Source organism: Trichechus manatus, unplaced genomic scaffold, assembly GCF_000243295.1.
Source record: "Trichechus manatus latirostris isolate Lorelei unplaced genomic scaffold, TriManLat1.0 scaffold00090, whole genome shotgun sequence".
In the NCBI taxonomy this organism is placed as follows: domain Eukaryota; kingdom Metazoa; phylum Chordata; class Mammalia; order Sirenia; family Trichechidae; genus Trichechus; species Trichechus manatus.
In genome coordinates this window covers 3,769,384-3,789,817 of record NW_004444026.1, presented here as the reverse complement: position 1 = coordinate 3,789,817, position 20,434 = coordinate 3,769,384, and the positions used below count along the sequence as shown (strand labels likewise).

Sequence of the window (20,434 nt, the reverse complement as noted above, 5' to 3'; positions counted from 1 at the left end):
GAATTCCAGAGAAGAAGAGAAAGAACATGCTGAAAAAATACTTGAAGAAATAATGGCTGAGAACTTCCCAAGTTTGGTGAAAAACATAAATCCATAGATTCAAGAAACTGAGCAAACCACAAACACAATAAACCCAAAGAAATTCATGAGCAAACACATCATATTCAAATAGCTGAAAACTAAGGACAAAGAAAAAATCTTGAAAGCAGCCGTAGAGAAATGGTGCATAACATATAGATGAACAACCATTCTAGTGACAGCAGATTTCTCATTTGAAGCCATGGCAACCATAGGAAGTGACAACATTTTTCAAGTGCTGAAAGAAAAGAACTGTAAACGGAGAATTCTATGGCCAGCAAAAATACCTTTCAGGAATGAAAGTGAAATAAAGATACTCTCAGATGAAGGAAAACTATGAGAATTTGTTGCCAGCAGACCTCCTCTACAAGAATTGCTAAAGGAAGTTCTTCACACAGACAGGAAATGATACCAGAAGGAAAGTTGGAATATCAGGAACGAAGTAAGAGTAACAGAAATGGCAAATACCTGGATAAATATAACAGACTACCCTTCTCCTGAATTCTTTAAAATGTTTGGTGGTTGAATGCAAAACATAAAACTGTCTGATACAGATTTCAATATATGTAGATATACGATGACAGCATAAAGTGTAAAGGGTAAGGAGATTACATGGTGGCCAAGTTTCTACATGCCAATTGAAGTGATAAAATATTGATTCTAAATAGACTGCAAAAATTAAATGTGTTTGGTAATCTCTAGAGCAATCGCAAAAACAAAACAAAACAAAAAAAACAGCCAGTAATAGGAAAATTTCCAAACACTTGCCAATTAAACAATACATGTCTAAATATTCCATAGGTCAGGGAGGAAGTCTCAATGAAGGAAATTAGAAAATATTTTGAATTGAATGAAAATGGAAATATAACATCAAAATTTGTGTGATGTAGCTAATACAGTGCTTAGAAATTTATAGTATTACTTATTAGAAAAGAACAAAGGTCTCAAATCAGTAATCCAAGCTTCTACCCTAAAAAACTAGAAAAGAACAAAACAAGCCCAAAGTAGAAGGAAAGAAATAATAAAATGGCAGAATTCAATGAAATTAAAAATACTCCACTGCATTTCATTTTTTAAGAAAGCTGGTTAACTCACTGACTTAATTTAACTACCCATTAAAGGGTTACAACCGTTTGAAGAACACTGACTTATGTAACATTACTTCCAGAGGGAAATGTTCTGGACTCTCTTGCTAATATATAATATTTGGGATACAACCAATTATTACACTGAGTTGAAGACCTCATTAAAGAATGTAACTAGTCTGGGATCACAACAGAAGGTCCTGGACAGAGCTGGAGAAAAATCGTAGAACAAAAAATCAAATTCACAAAACAGACCAGACTTACTGGTCTGACAGAGACTGGGAGGAATCCCCAAGACTATGCCCCTTAGACACCTTTCTGACCTGATACTGAAGTCATTCCTGGAGACCACCTGCCAGCCAAACAGTAGACAAGCCCATAAAATAAACAGTAACACCCAAGAGAAACCTGCTCCTTAGAACAATCAATTATGTGAGCTCAAAAGGGCACTGTTTGCCCAAAAGCAAAGATGAGAAGGCAGGAAGTGGCAGAAAATCAAGACAAAAGGAAACCCAGAATCCAGGGCGGAAATGGGGGGAGTGCGGACACATTATGGGGAATGAAACCAAGGTCATGAAATACTTTATGTACAAACTATCCAGTGGGAATCTAATGTGCTCTGTAAACTTTCACCTAATGCAATTAAAAAAAAAAAAAAAAAAGGAATGTAACTAGTCAGATTTGTCCTCCTTTGTGAACTCTTCCCTGACTCCATTAGGCAGGTAATCTCTCCTGCTTGTTTTCCCAAATAATATTTTTTCATATAGCCAATATAGCATCTCTCAGAGTAGTGAGGTAAGGAACGTACCATTGGCCTCTCTCAAAATTGAGGTCTCTGAGGGCAGAGTAGGTGGTGTTTTACTCTGTTCTAACCCCAGCTTTTGTTTATATGGGAGTATCTATTGGTATCTACCATATTTGAAATTAAAACTGGGAAGTTAAAACGTTATTAATTCATTAAAAAAAACTATAAACTCATCACATGTTAAAAAAAAATCTTTCATGAAAATATTTTCTAAATAAAAAATTAGAAAAATGGCATTGTTTCACATTTGTGCAAATCCCTTTAGTCTGACTTAACAGAAGATATCTGGATCACATCTACTTCTACGTTCACTCTGTTGCAATACGTTGTTTTGGTTGAGGTATATGAAGAAAATCAGACCTCACATAGATAGTTGGGAGTATTTTAATAGCTTTCTTAAAAATTTTGGATATTCTTTGATACTCATGAAAATTCAACAAATCATAGCTTCTTAGTTGCAATGTATAACCTGCAACCGTATCAATGAACTTTTTGTGCTGTTTCATCTTGTACTTTGAATGGATCTTTTATTCATGTATGATATTGTAACATCATAGACTGGTCACTTGGAAAATATTGGCTCCCTGAGTTATGCAGATCTTCCACTGACAGTTTAATCATACAATATCAAAAAATTGCCTTCATTAATATCAGCACCAATCTCATTAGAAAGCTCTGTAGGTACTGGGAAGCTGTCAAGCTCACAGTTGCAGATCAAAATTTTTACTTGAAAGCTCATATTTTATCATTAAAAACAGTCAGTTATTTTCCTTGAAGGACAGGCTCACTTCATTCACTTTGAAGAACATGTATCCAGCTACCCAAGTCTGAATAACCATAGTTTGTCAGTTTGGTTTTATCAAGTAAAAAATGGTGTTTCATGAAAAAAGTGGCCTGTTCAGCCTACAGCTTATACAATCACACAAGTGCTTTTCAAGACAACCATAGAGATATGCTTTATGCATACTTCCATTCAATCGCTCAAAATATTGAAAAGATAGGTTGAGAACAGAATACATAATTACTAGTTCATCAAGGACATTCTTAAGTGACTGCATGGCAGTGAAGAATATACTAACTACCAAGTACCATGGACTTGATTTACGCTAAGGCACCAGCAGTTTTACTCACCATTGTTTTTGTACCAGCAGTGCAAACAGCAACACAGTGTTATCAGGCAGAGTTTTGAACTCCCAGACCCCTACATGGACTACCCTTTGAGCATTGTTGGTCCGATAAAAGGAATGCGCTGCCAGGTCCATGTACCCAGTTGCCCCATTAGGAGATGGCCCTCATTAGGCAAACAGAGCCTAAAATCATTACACATGTAGATCGTGGAGTGGTCGCAGCAACCTTTTGATGAATGACTTGCCACATAAACTTTAAGCAGAAAATGCCAGTGGCTAGGCTGATGCATTTGTTTAGTCTGCCTCACTGTTACTCTCTCAATGTCAATTAATGAACTGTCTACATGGGGATGATATTTTATGGTAATTTCAAATACAAAATCAGAGATGTTTGGAATCTGAAAGCAGAAAAAATCATCCTTTCCCTCAAATATGTCTTCTCTAGAAAGTATTAAAATATTGTTATTTCCTAACTTTGTCTTGAGAAGAGATGATTATTCTACTCTATACAATTTCTTTAATTGCAGTTTGGTGCTTTGAATATTGAAGAAAGTTAGTTTACTGATGAAATTTAGTTGTAAGCAGACACAGCAGACTAGCTTGCTCAACTTAACTCCAGCTCCCTTCTAGGATGCCGAGAGGCTAGAAAGGTGTAACATTTTCTAGATTCTTTTGCAGTTAAGAGTGTTAGATGTCATTTAGGTTCTACCAGTCAGATGCGCTAAAATGAGCCTTTATTTGGGATGGAATTACATGGGGAGAGCAGCAGACGTGCTCACATGGAACGTGGCAGCGGTAGCAGTCCTGCAGCTGGTAGCAGCAACTAGATGATCCAGTTCATTAGTGTGGTTTTGGGACGTACTTCTGGAAGATCAGCCAGTTATTCTGTGAGCTACCTACAGCAGTCTCCCCTTATCCACGGGGGATATGTTCCAAGACCCCTTGTGGATGCCTGAAACCATGAATAATACTGAACCCTATATATACTATGTTTTGTCCTATATGCACATACTTATGATAGAGTTTAATTTATAAATTAGGCACAATAAGAGATTAACAACAATAAACAATAATAAAACAGAAAAATTATAACAAGGTACTGTAATAACCGTTATGTGAATGTGGTTCCCAGGCAGGAGGGAGCAGGGCGGCGTGAGATTTCATCAGGCTACTCATTTAACATGTTCGGACCGCGGTTGACCACGGGGAACTGAAACTGGAAAGTGAAACTGTGGACAAGGGGGGACTACTGTATACCCTTACTAAACCCTGGGGGTTTAAACCACCTTGAGCGGATTCTGTTGCTTGCAGTCGAGAACTCTGACCAATTCACACTTTAATAACATTTCCGTTGGCACAATCATGTCTCTGGTTTCTAGTTTTTAAGCAGTATTTTCCTCCTCTATTGCTTTTCAAAGCTGGGACAATTTCCCTTGTATATTGTTAAATGCTATTTAAAAAAATCAAACTACTATAGCATTGTTTTTAGATACATCTACGCTTTTATTACAAAACCACTCTTTTGGCATTAGTTGGTTACAGTGATAGCAAGATACCGTCAGTGTGGCATGGCAGCTCTAATGTGACAACTGCATTCCCTGTTTACTGAACCTACATTTAAGTTACTTTGTATCCATCACATACAAGTTACCTGCAATCATTACTGCTGCAAATCCTGACACATATGCCGTTGTTTAGGGAGGAGTTGGTGCTAAGAGATTAAAGGTTGATAAGACTACAAAAGTTCCTTTATGGGACACCCCTCCCCACTAATTACTCTGTTTTAAAAGAATCAAATGACTTAGAGCTAGTCTGAATAGCAGCAGCGCCCAAGGAGCACTGCACTTAGTTCTTGTTAAAAAGCAATACCTGTGCAGTGCATGTTTTACTGTGCAAAGGGAATAAATAAAATTTTATTTTTTTTTATTCCCAACACAGGCAAAGGGAATGATCACTCTAGTTTTAAACTCCTCACTGGAGTCCCTTAAAAAATACAGGCGTTCCATCAAGTTCTCCTGGATGGTGTCATTGCTGTGCATTTGTTGGTCGGTCACTTTCTGTGCTGTGTTTGCTTTGAAGGGATCTTCCGATATATCTCCAATATTCCTTTCTTATAGTGTCCTTTTCTTTAGCTAGAATTTCACACAACTGAAAATGAAAAATAAAAGTTCATTAAAGTAAACGTGTATCTCAATCTTAGAGCAAATGCCTTTGAGGCAATACAGCTTAGCTCAGATCATGTTTAAGTGAGATACACTGCCAGTCATGTACTATCTTCACTTCACATCTGTCCTGAATGGTAGAAATAGCTCTGCATTGAATTCTGAGTAACTATGATGAAAAGGGACATGGTTTGCAGTGGCACCAGGCAGACTCAATTCTGAGATACCAAAAAGAAAAGCCCTGAATCCCACTAGCTTACCTCTAATGCTTTATTAAGAATGTCCTCCTTGTTGTCACATTGGTTTTCTAGCATGTCTTCATAGATATCCACAAGAAAGGCAATTAGGTAGGGAGAACTGTGACTTGGTTGTAAATCAAGTAATTGATTCAACAGATTGGGATATCTGGAAAGGCCACGATCCTGCAAAATCCTAAAAAAATTATACTCCATTTTGAGGAGGAAGAGGATTTTACAACAAAAATAGTAGAAAGAAGAAGAAAAAATGACCCCTGAAACACAAGCAAGAAAAGGAAACCTATTCTGAAGCGATCTAAAGTACGTATCCACTCAATTTAGGGACTCTTTCTTGGCTCTGGTCCATTGTGAACGCAGAAAAGCAAGAAGTCTCTCCTAACTCTTTCTGAGATCTAAAAGAGTGCCCATTAAAAACATTGGCTAAAACATCCAGAATATGGAATACTCTATTGGACAAATTTGTAACAGGGAAGAAAAAAAGAGAAAGGTGAACCTATATATTAAGAGATTTATCAACCAATGCAACATGTGGACAATATCTGCATCTTGATCCATTTATAAGACAATCAGGGAAATATGAACACTGACTAGATATTTTCTGATATTTGGGAATTAATCGTCAATGTTTTTAGGTGTGATGATGGTACTATGATTGATTTAAAAAAATCCTATATTCTAAAGAAAAAAAACCTCACCAGTTACAGTAAACATGTGACACTTTTTACCTTTTACTTCTAAATTGTTTACTAGCAGTTCTAATACAGCTTGGTGTGGAAAGAAGCCGTCATCAATTCTGAAGTTCTCCCAATTCTTATGCTTTCCTCTGGGCAAATGGTCTTGCTTTCTATTTCATAGATAAATTACATTGGAATTTTCAAACATTAATAATTTTGCATCTATTAAGTGCTAGACCTAAACCAAAATCAAACCTGTTGCTGTCAAGATGACTCCGACTCATAGCGATCCCACAGAGCAGAAATGCCCCACAGGGTTTCCAAGGAGCAGCTGGTGGGTTCAAACTGCTGACCTTAACCACTGCATCACCAGGGCCCCATATGCTAGACCTACGCACTGTTATTTTGAAATATCCTTACAATTAAGGAGCTCACTTTCTACTGAGGAATGCAGAAAATTAAATGGAGTTAATGTAAGCACTGTGATGTACAATATTCTATGGGAACAGAAAAACGCTTAGAAAGGTCATAGAGTGGCAATACCTAACGGAATACATAAATAACTTAATCCTTGAACTAAAAACTTAACTGTATTCTCTCCTGTCCTTTCTTGCCATCCTAGAAAAAGAGGGCTCTCTCCTGTCAAACATCTTTCACGTGTGCTCTAGACCCCAACCCTTCTCTTACTTTAGGCCTTTTCCCTTCCTTGCCCCATCCTTCGTACACAGAATTCTCTCTCCCATCTTAAAAGAAAAATCAACCAAACAAAAGGCCTCTTTAACCGTGTACCTCGCAGCTGCTATTGGTTTCTCTCTCTTCTTCAGAGTCAAACTTTTAAAAGGATTGTTACACTTACTGTCTCTAAGTCAGTCTTTCCCTATCACTTCTCCATCTACAAAAACTGCCTTCTGTCCTCATAACTTCACTGAAATAGCTTCCACTAAAGTCACTCTCAACATCTTAATGGATAAATGCATTGGCCACGAAGTCCTTTTTTGATGTTATCTATGGCATTTGATACTATTATTATTACTCCCTCCTTTTTTCTTGGCTTCTATTTCACTCTCGACTGATGTCTTCGTTACTTCTCTGGCTGTTCCTCTACGATGCCACTTACTTCATCTGCCCTTCAAACATTCATGTTTCCCAAAATTCCATCCTTGTCTTTCTTCTCTTCTATTCCTGGGCATTTCCCCCCGACACCTATGAATCAACTACCACCTATATAATGGTGATTTTCAAACCTGTACCTTTAGCCCTAACTACTCTTTCAAGACACACACCTGTAGGACAACTCCGCTCCAGATGCCTCATAGATATATGTCAAATTCACTTTAAAATGTCTAAAACTGAACTTGCCTTCTTCTTTCTCACTCAACTAAATTATTTTCTCTTTAGGTATTCCTTTGCTTTGTGAACTCCAACTCAGTTACACTTATAAGTTCTTGCTTCTTTGTTCCCATAGACTATTATGTATTGCAGTGCTCACAAACTTAATTGTCTGTATTTCTCATTAGAGAATGAGCACCTTGACTGGAAGAATTTTTCAACAAGCACCTAGGTCTACCATATAACAGCTGTAAAATAAATATTTCCTGAGTGAATTAATGAGGTTGAAATTAAATGAAATTTTAGATTATATGTAAACTTTATCATGAATAATTAAGAACTGAGTAAAATTGGTTAAAAAAACTAAAAAAGTAATCATTTACAACTCAAACTGCACAACATATAAAATTAAAGCAACAAAAAGGAAATCATCTTAAACAAAATTAAAAAGGGGAAAAAAAAACCCAATAGGATAGTAGCTCCTGTTTCTTGAGATGGTTCCTTATCTCCAGATTTTTATAGGCCCTGAGCCCTGACACATCTCCAATGTGACTGGGCTCCATCCTTTGTGCTCTTTGGACCTAGTTTCTTTGGGAGACTCTATACTCGACGAAGAGCCTAGGTATGTCAGTGTCCAGGCAAGTGAAGTCTTTTCTATTTAAGGAGTGAGACTTGTAATGCAAGATCTCTAGAAAGGAAAACAGAAAAGTTGGCTATCCACCTATGCAATCTGCTTGTAAACAGTCTACCTTGCCTTACTGTGTCCTGAGCTAAACAGAAACTGAGCGTGGATATTTTCTTCTTTGACATAAAGCCTACAAGATTCATAAATACAATTAAAACTGCATTTTTGTTTACTCAAGGAATGTTCTAAAAACTGTGCTATATGTGCTTGGGAGGTGGAGACAAGAGAAGGGCAGAGAATACTGTTCTTGGGAGTGACCACAACACTGTTACACTTCTGCTGTTAGATCCAGAAAACTGGAAAAATCTTTAGAATCTTTATGAAAGATTATGCAACGTATTCTATGATGCATCATATTAGCAGCTTGTTTGTTTTTATATATAAAACAAGCAAAAAGAACCTCTTACCCTTTCAAATAGTTCCATGCACTTTCATTATGTGGTACTAGTTTGATCATTTCCAGAGTGTATCTGTAAGAAAAAAACACAGATGTTGTGTATAACTTAAAAAGAGCAGTACAATACAAACAGTTTGACAAAATTGTGTTACAGCTTGCACTTGTCTCGGTCTTCACTTATCTCTTTTAATGGACTTTGCATCATTCTGGGTGATACTTAAATTATAGAATCCCCTGAGTCTGCTGTTGTCGATTCTTATTCACACAGGACCACCCTCCTATATATTTGTATCCAATTCTGGAGGAGGACACTTAACCAATCTAAAGGCTTCAACTGACAACAGGAAAATAAATTAGTGTAGAAGATTTTCTTTCATTGAGGGATTCCCTTTGAAGGAAATGTAAGCTAAAACAAGGAGGCTTTCCTTTTAACAGTAAAGCAACCTTGGGTGAAAAAGTCTAAGATCTACTTATGCCTGAAAAAAGTCTTAAGTTATTGAAAAAGCACAATTACATAATGTTAGGAACTATAATAAAGAGACAAGAATCAAATTATCAGAATCAGAAATGAAAGAAGGGACATCAATACTGATTGTATGGAAATAAAAAGGATTATAAAGGAATACTTTGAAGAGTTGTAAGCCAAATTAGGTAACTTAAATGAAATCGACAAATTCTTAGAAAGACACCAACTATCAAAATTGACTCACAAAGAAATAATCTAACAGACCTATAACAAGGAGAGATTGAATCAGTAATCTTGAATATACTGACAAAGATAAGCCCAGTGGCTTTACCACTGAAGTTTTCACTCGGAAAACATTCAAAGAAGGAGTTACACAATCTTTCATAAATGCTTCTGAAAAATAGAATGGGAGGGGGCACTTTCCCCTGCTCATTTTATGAAGCTAGTGCTAACTTGATATAAAAACCAGACAAAGACATCACAAGAAAATACAACTTCTCATGAGAAAAGAAAACAAGAACAGACCAATATCTCTTACGAATATGGACACAAAAATCCTCATCAGAATACTAGCAAACAGAACTCAACAACATATAGAATAATTATACACCATAACCAAGTGGGATTTATCTCAGGGATGGAAGATTGGTATAATATAAAAAATCAATTAATGTAATACATCCTATCAATAGAATAAAAAATAAAATCAAATAATCATCTCAACAGACTCAGAAAAAAACATCTGACAAAATCATGATAAAAACAAATTAAAAAAAAAAAGGAATAGAAGGGAACTTCCTCAACCTAATAAGGGGCATCTATGAAAAACCCACAGTTAACATCATACTTAATGCTGAAAGGCTAGCTGATTTCCCCCAAGATAAGGATAAGACAAGTATTTCTGCTCTTGTCACTTCTATTCAATATTATGCTGGAGGTTCCAGCCAGGGCAATTAGTCAAGAAAAAGAAACAAAAGACATCCAGATTGGAAAAGAAGAAGTAAGAATACCTCTATTTGCAGATGGCACGATCTTGTATATAGAAAATCATAAGGAATCCACTAAATACCTATTAGATCTAATAAGCAAGCTTAGCCAGGTTGTAGGATACAAGATCAATATACAAAAATCAATCAGATTCCTATTGACTTGCAATGAACAATCCAAAAATGAAATTAATAAAACAATTCCATTCACAATAATATCAAAAGAATAAAGTACCTAGGAATAAATTTATCAAAAGAAGTTAAAAACTTATACTCTGAAAACTACAAAACACTGTCGAAAGAAATTAAAGAAGATGTAAATAAATGGAAACATATCACATGTTCATGGACAAGAAGATTTAACATTGTTAAGGCCACAATACTTCCCCCAAACTGACCTACAGATTCAATGCAATCCCTATGAGAACCCCAGCTGACTTCGTTGTAGAAACTGACAAACTGATTCTAAAACTCATATGGAATTCCAAGAAATCCAGAATAGCCAAAACAATCTTTAAAAACCTAAATAAAGAAGAAGGCCTCATAAATCCTGATTTCAACTTACTACAAAGCAACAGTAATCAAAACAATGTGGTCATGCCACAGGACAGACATACAACTCAATGGAACAGAATTGAGAGTCTAGAAATAAACCCATACATCTATGGGCAACTGATTTTCAAGAAGACCATTCAATTAGGAAAGAATAGTCTTTTTAACAAATGGATTTGAGACAACTGGATATTCACATGCAAAAGAAAGAAAATGAAGCCTTACCTCACACTATACATGAAAATTAACTCAAAATGATGGGCAGTTCCTGTCTGGAGGTGTGATGAGAAGGCAGAAAGGTATAGGAGCTAGGTGAATGGACACGGGAAACCCGGGGTGGAAAGGGGGAGTTTGCTTTCATATTATAGGGATTGCAACTAGGGTCACATAATAATATGTGTATAAATTTTTGTATGAGCAATTAACTTGAGCTGTAAACTTTCACCTAAAGCACGATTTAAAAAAAAAAAAAAAAATCAAAATGGATCAAAGACCTAACTGTAAGAGTAAAAATTATAAAACTTGTAGAAGAAACATTAGGGTGATCTTCATAACCTAGGATTTGACAAAGGAGTCTTAGATATGATACCAAAAGCATGAGCAACTAAAGAAAAAGTAGATAAACTGGACTTCATCAAAATGAAAACTTTTTGTCCTTCAAAGGATACCATCAAGAAAATGAAAAGACAACCCATAGAATGGTAGAAACTATTTGTAAATGGTATATAAGTGACTTATACCTAGGATATGTAAAGACTTACGACTCAACAATAAAAAGACAAGTAACCCAATTTAAAAAGGATCTGAGTAAACTTCTTCAAAGAAGATATACAAATGGCCAATAAGCACATGAAAGGACACTCAACATCATTAGTCCTTAGAGAAATGTAAATCAAAACCACAATGAGGTATCATTTCACACCCACTAATAAAGTCAGATAACAATAAGTACTGGCAAGGATTTGGAGAACTAGGAACCCTCATGCATTGCTTGTGGGAATGTAAAATGGTGCAGCTGCTTTGGCAAAGAGTCTGGCAGTTCCTCAAAAAGTTAAACATAAAGTCACTACATGACCCATAAATTCCACTCATGGGTATATATCCGAAAGAAATGAAAATATATGTCCACACAAAAACTTGTACACAAATGTTGATAGCAGCAAGCCCAATGTAGAAACAACCCCCAATGCCCATCACCTGATAAATGGATAAGCAAAATGTGGTACAGCCATACAATGGAATATTATTCAGTCATAAAAATGAATCAGTGTCACTGAACTTTATGCTTATAACCTGTTGAATTGGTGTATGTTCTGCTGTGTATATTCTCAACAACAAAATAAAATACATTTTAAAAAAAAGGAATGAAATACTGACCCACGGCACAACATGGATGAACTCTGAAACATTATACTAAGTGAAAGAAACCAGTCACAAAAGATCAGATACTATATAATTCCATTCATATGGAAGTCCAGAATACAGAAACGTAGAGAGACAGAAAGTAGATTAATGGTTGTTTAGGGCTGAGGGGAAGGAGGATGGGGGAGCAGAGGTGTGATAGCTAAAGGGTATAGGGATTCTTTTTGAGATGATGAAAATGTTCTAAAATTGACTGTGGTAGTGGTTGAACTTATCTGTGAATATACTAAAAACCACTCTGAATGGATGAATGTATGGTATGTGAATTATATCTCAATAAAGTTACTTCTTAAAATAAAGAGATGTTTGCATTTTGCAGCCTCTTCATATTTGATATTCTAATATTTTGTTACTCCTACAGTGGAATAATCTGAAGCACCTACCTTTTGGCAAGAAAGGTACTGAGCTTTCTAAAGGACAATGCTTTCATTTCCTTTCGAGTACTTTTTTAATCCTCACCACAGAACACCAACTCTAAAAGAAGAAAACAAATCCTAGAGTGCTGGATGACTGAGTCTGGATTTTCTCTACTTAAATGCTTGTATGTAGGCTTGATTAAGGATGATAACACAATTTTAATAAGTTATCACATTGATCCTTTAGAGCAATATTTTCCAGGAGAACTTCCTGTGATGATAGAAGTGTTCCCTATGTGATGTCCAATATGGCAGTCGATAGCCACATGTGGTTACTGAGCACCTGAAATGTGACTAATGCAACTGGGGAATGAATTTTTAATTTTATATAACTTCAGTTAATTTAAATTTAAACAGCCATAGGTGGCCAGTGCCTACTGTACTGGACAGTACAGCTTTAGACGGTTAACACAGTGGAAAGAAAGAAAGCAGAAGGTGTGGTTGAGGGGTATGTTTCTGCTCCTGACATAAGCCTGGAGCAGAGTTAATGCAGGAGAGTGGCAGACTTTTCTTTAAAATTTAGATCACCAGAACCCTACATAACAAAAACAAAAAAAACAAAACAAACTCGTTGCCGTTGAGTTGATTCTGACTCATAGTGACCCTACAGGACACAGTAGAACTGCCCCAGAGGGTTTCTAAGGAGCAGCTGGTGGATTTGAACTGCCAACCTTTTTGGTTCGCAGCTGTGTTCTTAACCACTGTGCCACCAAGGCTCCAGAAACCCTATATACAGAACAGATAAAAGAAGAGTGAGTTGCCCTGATCCAAGCAAAAGTGAGGGCAAGGGGGATGAAAGGCAGATGCCCCATAAAAATCAGCTCTCCTCAGGAGCTGTTAAAAAAAACTTCTCTAACTAAAACTATGACTACAGTCTAATCAGGCTTTAAAAACAATAAGCATATTCAAATTGTAAAACGATTTATCAGTTCACATATGATTTGACACTGAGACAAAATAGATAAAATCAGAGAAGAGATGGCTATTAATGTTTATGGATATAATACAGAATTCATGCCAATTCACCAGTTCAGAAACGTCTAGCTCTTACAACACCCTTTTGTACACCAGAGCAGTGGTTCTCAACTGAGGGCAATTCTACAAGGTCTGGAGACATTTGTGGTCATCTCAACTGGGGTGGAGCTACTGACATAAAGTACATAAAGGTCAGGGATGCTACTAAACATCCTAAAACACAAAGGACAGCCTCCCACAACAAAGAATTATCCAGCCCAAAATCCTGCACTAGAGTAACATGGCACCTAGGGACTATTATCTAAAATGGAACAAAATTTAATGAGATAGTTTCAAAATAAAGTTTCCTAGACACAATGAATTCTGATTTCTTCTCAATCTCTGGTAACAACATGTCAATACATGTAAAACACTACAAAGTAGAGTCTACTATATTATTAGTAAACTTATAACATGTTTCATCTCAGTACTCTGTCCTATTCAATGAGGGCAGGATCTGGGTCAATCTTGACCTTGCTGTATTCCCAATGCCTGAGACATGGTAGGCAAGGCAAATATATTTTTAATGAATGAGCAAATAAAGGAGGTTACTAACTGGACTTCTCTCTCCAATACAACAGGGTCATTGTAGCCAGTGGTGTTAGAAATTACAAAGTATCTTTGGTTCCAGACAGAGTTATTTCTCACATCTTCCTTGAGAAGTTGGTCTACATATTGCAGTTCATTATCCCAAAGTTTAAATTCCTAAAAAAAAATAAAAAACAAAACATTCAATTGGAAATGTTCTATTATTTATAAACAATAAGTAAATAAAGAAATACACCCACTCCTCACCTATCGACATGGTTAGGTTCCGAAGGCCAGGTCATCATGTGAAAATTGGCATTATGTGAAAATGGAGGATGACCACATCAGACCACAAAATGGAGGATACTACTTTATTGTAACTGTCAAATTACATCATTACATAGCTGCCAAACTTCTGAGAATCATGGCCCAGCCAAGCTGACACATAACCTTAATCATCATCGCCAGTGTTACTCTCGCCTCGCATGCTGGTGTTCATTACTGCCAGAAGTATGTCGCTAATATGCAAAATAGAGAGTAGATTTTTTACTATTGTCGTAAATGTGACAGTCAATAAGTGAGGTATAGGTGTAAAAGTAAAGGTAAGAAGGTAGAAATGAAGATGTAGGATTTATCACATATTTGGAGAGACGTGATAGTTCCGAGTCAAGGAAAGAAAGGGAAATAAGAGTATGAAACTAGAGAGCCTGGGAAGACACATACAGAAAGCAGGAAAGAAGTCATCAAAGGGAATAGTAATGGGGGAGGGGGGTCCCAGAAAGACAGACAGCAGCAAAACAAAACCAAAACAAAAAAAATAAAACCCCATTGTCATCGAGTCGATTCCGACTCACATCGCCTCTACAGGACAGAGTAGAACTGCCCCATAGAGTTTCCCAGACTGTAAGTCTTTACAGAAACAGACTGTCACATCTTTCTCCCGTGGAGCGGCTAGTGCATTCGAACTGATGACCTTTTGGTTAGCAGCTGAGGTCTTAACCACTGTGCCACCAGGGCTCCTTCATTAGTAGCAAAGTGGACTATAATTCAGTACAATGTTGTTGAAGAGTAATTTAGATACCAAGAGGCATGTTCACACTATTTGACTTGAGAATAATTCTAAACAACTAGCTCAAAAGAAAAAAAAAAGCGTATCTACCTAAATGCTTATACATTTGTTTATGTTGAAAATTTAGCAGGAAAAAACCCCCAAACTCATTAGTAAGAGGATGATTAACTATAGTATAGTACATTGATCTAATGTGACAACACATACAGCCTTTAAATATCATGTGAAGACGGCAGAGAAACAAAAGTATATACAATATTAAGTAAAATGGCAGCATTAAAAAATGCACATATATGATAAAAATCACACCAAAATACATGTGGAGAAATATGTATATACAACTGGATTTTGGCTATAAAATTTTACATTACAAAGCTGTTTTAATAAAAAAAAAAATTATGGTGGTGGTGGGGGGCTAAGAGTCAATAAAGACAATTTGAAAAACGGGGAGAATGGTCAACTTTCAAATGCTGCGAAAGTTGAAGACTTTGACTAAAAAAAAATCTGAGTTATATTTTTTGATAATAGCAAAAAAGAACTGCAGTGTGACAATCCCCGATTTTACAGATAATAATAAAAATGAATGCATTAAGGAATATACATTCTTGTGAAAATTCTCACATGCTGGTAAGTAGTATAGTTCAGTGATACTTGCATGGGCCACTGATAGGTGCTCGCCCTTAAACTGTTAGCAGTCTACAAGACGGTAAGTACAGAAATAGAGCAAGTATTTAGAAGCTTTTATAGCAATTTGACAGAGTAATTTTATGTCTGCTTAATCCAATAAAAAAATTGTGTTTATATTTTGTATGTGTTTAAAAAAAATTTTTTTTTTAATCGTGTAATAATTACAAACTCATAGGAAGCTGCAAAAATAGTACAGTCCTATGTACCCTGCATTCAGCTTCCCCTAGTGGTAACATCTTACAATCCCCAAACCTGGAAAATGACATTGGTACAATATTGTTAACTATAGACCTTATTCAGATTTCACCACTTTTTATATGTATTCATTTGTGTGTGTGTGTGTGTGGTGCGGGAGGGGGCGGGGTGTATAGTATTATATTTTATCCCATGTATAGATCTGTGTAACCACCACCACAATCAAGATACAGAATGGTTCCATTTCCACAAAGAAACTGTCTTATGCTATCCCTCCTTCTCTAACTGTTGGCAACCACCAATCTGTTTTCTGTCTCTAGAATTTTTGTATTTCTAGAATGTTATATAAATGGAATCATATACTATGAAAAACTTTGAGACTGGCCTTTTCTAATCCCTTTGCGAGCCATCCAAGTTGTTGCATGCATCAACAGTTTGTTCCTTTTGATTGCTAAGCGTGTATATGTTTTTATTTCATTTTTTAAGTAATTCATTCTATTGTATTTTACATAAATGAAAACATATAAAATACAATAAAATACACCAAATCTCTGGTGCACTGCGGAAAAAAAAATTAAAGGGTCCTTCACTCCTTCACTTGAGATGCACTGTTGTAGTTGCTAAGTGCCATCAAGTTGGTTCCGACTCATAGCGACCCTATATGATAGAGCAGAGCTGCCCCATAGGGTTTCCAAGCACTAGTAAGGGATAACTTTAAGTGTCAGTGCCAAAGACGACACAGGTCAGGTATTCAAGAATGTTTCAAATTAATGTTTAAAACTAAAATTCTCTCACATTTCTAAATGCATGTTTTAAAACACATTTTAAGAACTTCTCATATTCCCGTTAAAAGTATTCAGAGTACAATGAATTCATTAAATCCTCATTGAAAGTAACTGAAATATTAAAAAACAACTTTCCACATGGAATACAGACAGGTTTCACTGACTGACACCAGGTTTTCTCAGCCTTGGTACTATTGCCTTTGGGCTGGCTGATTCTTTGTTGTGGGGGGCTGTCCTGTGCATTACGTAGTATTTTGTAGCATCCTTGGTCTCTTTGCACTAGATGCAGGAGCATTTGGCCCCAAGTTGTGACAACTCAAAATGTTGCCAGACATTGCCAAACGTCCCCTGGGGGCACAATCACCTCTGACGGAGAACAGCTGGCTTACCTGAGTTCAAGAATGTATATTTCCCACTTTCCACCTTGGGGCAAGTTATTTGCCCCTCATTACAGCTGAATTAGTTTTATCTTTTAAAAACTAAATTATGTTGGAATATATGAAACTACAAAACATCAAATATGAAAATAAGGGAAAAAATTCTATGTACCTCATTTATTGAAACTTATAAGCTACAGCACAATTGAGGGATATTTTGGAATCCTTTTTAATGGCAACCTTTTATGATAGCTTTAGGAAGGAAAATACTGGGGGGAACACTTTTCAAAGGTATTGGTAATATTCTATTTTTTAAGCTGTTGTGGTAGGTATATAGGTGTGTGTATATACATTATGCAGGCCCTTGGATGGCATAAATAGTTAAGTGCTTGACTACTAGCTCAAAGGCTGGCAGTTTGAACCCACCCAGGGGCACCTGGGAATACAGGCCTGGCGATCTGCTTCTGGAAGGTCACAGCCTTGGAAGCGCCATGGAGTTCAGTTCTACTCTGACATACATGGGCTCACCATGAGTTACAATCGACCGGGTGGTAACTAACAACAGCAACAGTATGTTATGTATCCTTTTACACGATTAAACTTTTCACAAAAAGTAACACAACTGAATACCTTTAGAAAACATATTCCTTTAATCAAATTTGGAAAAGTTTAAAATTTTAAGGAATACAATTTTTGGTGAAATGCTCTTGGTACAATAAATATTGCAGAAAGTAGCAATCACTGGAAAAAATTCACAGGAAACAACACTAGAATTGTTTGCTAGAATAAATAAAATGTCCAGAGTGGGAGTTATAACTATTCTATTCAGATTTTAGCATAAAATTTTAACATGTGGGTAGAAATAAAATACATAACAGTCATTGTATAATCATACTCCAAAGTCCATATATGCAAAAGCCTTAATATGTAATAGGCCCTTGTTAATTAAACTCTTATAGCTGTATCAAAAACTTACAACTAATTTTTCTACACAATTCCTAGCAAATATAAGACGTGATACAAATTCAATCTAATAAGCGTAAAAAATATTATTCCTCTTTCACATATACAGAGATTACAAAGGCTAACCAACAGGAAGGAGACCAAGGTTTAATTAAGTGTCCTAATAATTCTTAATCATTATACATTGTGTATAATGATCTATATGTGTGTTTCAATTTAAAAGTACACTTAGAATTTAATAGTAATTTTAATTATTTAATTCAGTTAAAAAATAAGAATCTGAAAGCACTGTATAACAAGACAGTAATACCTGAATAACCCACTGTCGATGCTGCCAGGCATGGTAATTCTTTGCATCCTGATTGAGAATATCAGCAATAAACTCAAGCTCCTGAGATGGATCTTTCAGCCATTCCACTAAAACTCGCCTATGATGCCTGAAGTCCAGAGTAGAAGAGAGAGAAGTTTCATTAGTTTACCCAAAAACTAAACCATCAGCTGCATGCTTGGTACTGCCCTAGGTCATGAGGAGCAATATCAAGAAACAGAAATTCATGTCTGATGCTCAAGGCTCTACTGCAGAGAAAAGGTAACACAAAAGAAACACTAAGAGAAAAATTTACAGATTTTAAACCACTAAGGAGTTGGAAACAAAACAGAGTGATCTTGTATAAAATGAAATCAGACACTTACGGCTGAAAGAAGGTTTATCTCAAGCTAAATCTGGAAGTATAATAATCTTTTGACAACCACAAAATTCTATCAAAGAATTCTGAAACATTACCAGATGGCTTAATGAGCAACTAGAGGAAACGTGATACTATTTTATCAAGTACAGAAGCTCCCGTACTTATAAATAGGCTGTCAATTTTCCCTGAGTACAAAGCATCACCATGCAACCAACTTCTCATTCCACCAGTTCACGGGCAGAAATGAATAATTTGCTTCTACTCTAGTAAGTTGCTATGACAAGTTACGAGATTATTAACAAAGGTTTCTGTACTAGGAAAATACCTCTAAGAGTCTTCTATTGAATCCCATTTCTATGATTTTCTTCAGCTGAGATATTTATAAAACTCTATTAGACTACAATATTCATTTTACACAGCCCTGGTAGTGCAATGGTTAAGCACTCAGCTGCTACCCAAAAGGTCGGCAGTTCAAACCCACCACCTGCTCTGAGGGAGAAAGATGTGGCAGTCTGCTTCTGTAAAGATTTACAGCCTTGGAAACCCTATGGGGCAGTTCTACTCAGTCCAGCAGGGTTGCTATGAATCAGAATCAACTTGACAGCTGAGTATTCATTATGCTAGAAGTGACTTGGGGTGACAGGGCAAAGTGAAAGGATTTAATGTTTAATGAATGACCTATTCTACGTGCATGGAAAATTTAAAAATTAATCTCACAGAATACGAAGAAGGCAAGATACTACCAAGATGAAAATTCTAAAACAGAAAGGTTTCTAAATAATTTACTTCAGAAATTTTCCAAGATAGTGAACCCTACAAGTAGCATTTCATTTTCCACAATTCTGGCAAATACTATACTTTGGGAAAAAGTTAAGAATTAGCTCCTTCAGTATGTCAATGTGATTTCTCAGAACAATACACAAAGAGCTCCCACTGCTGTTCTGTGCTTTAAATAGTATTAAACATAAGTACTACCCTTACAGCATGAGTTTTCATAATGAGAATAAAAAGTGACCAGTTAAGTAGGATATGGCATTTGCATTACTTGTACTATACTGGTTCTAATAGGAACTAGCAATTTAAAATCTACCAAAAGTTTATATTCACACAATAGAATACCAAGCAATGATAAAGAACGATGAGTATGTGAAACATAACATGGAGGAATCTGGAAGGTATTATGCTGAGTGAATTTAGTCACAAAAGGACAAATATTGTATAAGACCACTATTATAAGAACTCAAGAAAAGGTTTAAACAGAGAAGAAAACATTCTTTCATGGCTATGAGGGTAGGGAGGGAGGGTGAAGGTTATTTACTAACCAGATAGTAGACAAGAATTATCTTAGGTGAAGGGAAGGACAACACACACTACAAGGGAAGTCAGCACAACTGGACTAAACCAAAGCTAAGAAGTTTCCAGAATACAATCAAACATTTTGACAGACAGAGTAGCAGGGGTAGGGGCCTGGGGATCATGCTTTCAGGGGACATCTAGGTCAAATGGAGTAACAAAGCTTATTAAGAAAATGTTCTGCATCCTACTTTGGTGAGTGGTGTCTGGGGTCTTAAAAGCTTGTAAGTGGCCATCTAAGATGCACCAATTGCTCCCAACCACCTGGAGTAAAAGAGAATGAAGAACACCAAAGACACAAGGAAAGTATTAGCCCAAGAGACAGAAAGGGCC

The 20,434-nt window shown here is 36.2% G+C and overlaps 1 protein-coding gene across 3 annotated transcripts in view; it reads right to left on the bottom strand.

Moving 5' to 3' along the window:
* Nucleotides 1–4,382: 4,382 nt before the first annotated feature.
* The window catches only part of FNTA (farnesyltransferase, CAAX box, alpha), a 35,441-nt gene continuing 19,389 nt past the window's right edge, over nucleotides 4,383–20,434 (bottom strand). The window contains exons 5-9 of one of the 3 annotated variants that reach the window (XM_004382094.2): nucleotides 18,370–18,496; nucleotides 14,012–14,160; nucleotides 8,610–8,672; nucleotides 5,518–5,689; nucleotides 4,402–5,243 (exon numbers count right to left, since the gene is read on the bottom strand). In XM_004382094.2, coding sequence (XP_004382151.1) covers nucleotides 5,121–5,243; nucleotides 5,518–5,689; nucleotides 8,610–8,672; nucleotides 14,012–14,160; nucleotides 18,370–18,496 — 634 coding nt within the window. In that variant the 3' untranslated portion in view covers nucleotides 4,402–5,120. Of the gene's footprint in view, nucleotides 5,244–5,517; nucleotides 5,690–6,239; nucleotides 6,359–8,609; nucleotides 8,673–14,011; nucleotides 14,161–18,369; nucleotides 18,497–20,434 lie in introns of those variants that run through there. The other 2 variants (XM_023736662.1, XM_023736663.1) reach the window with 2 other exon arrangements.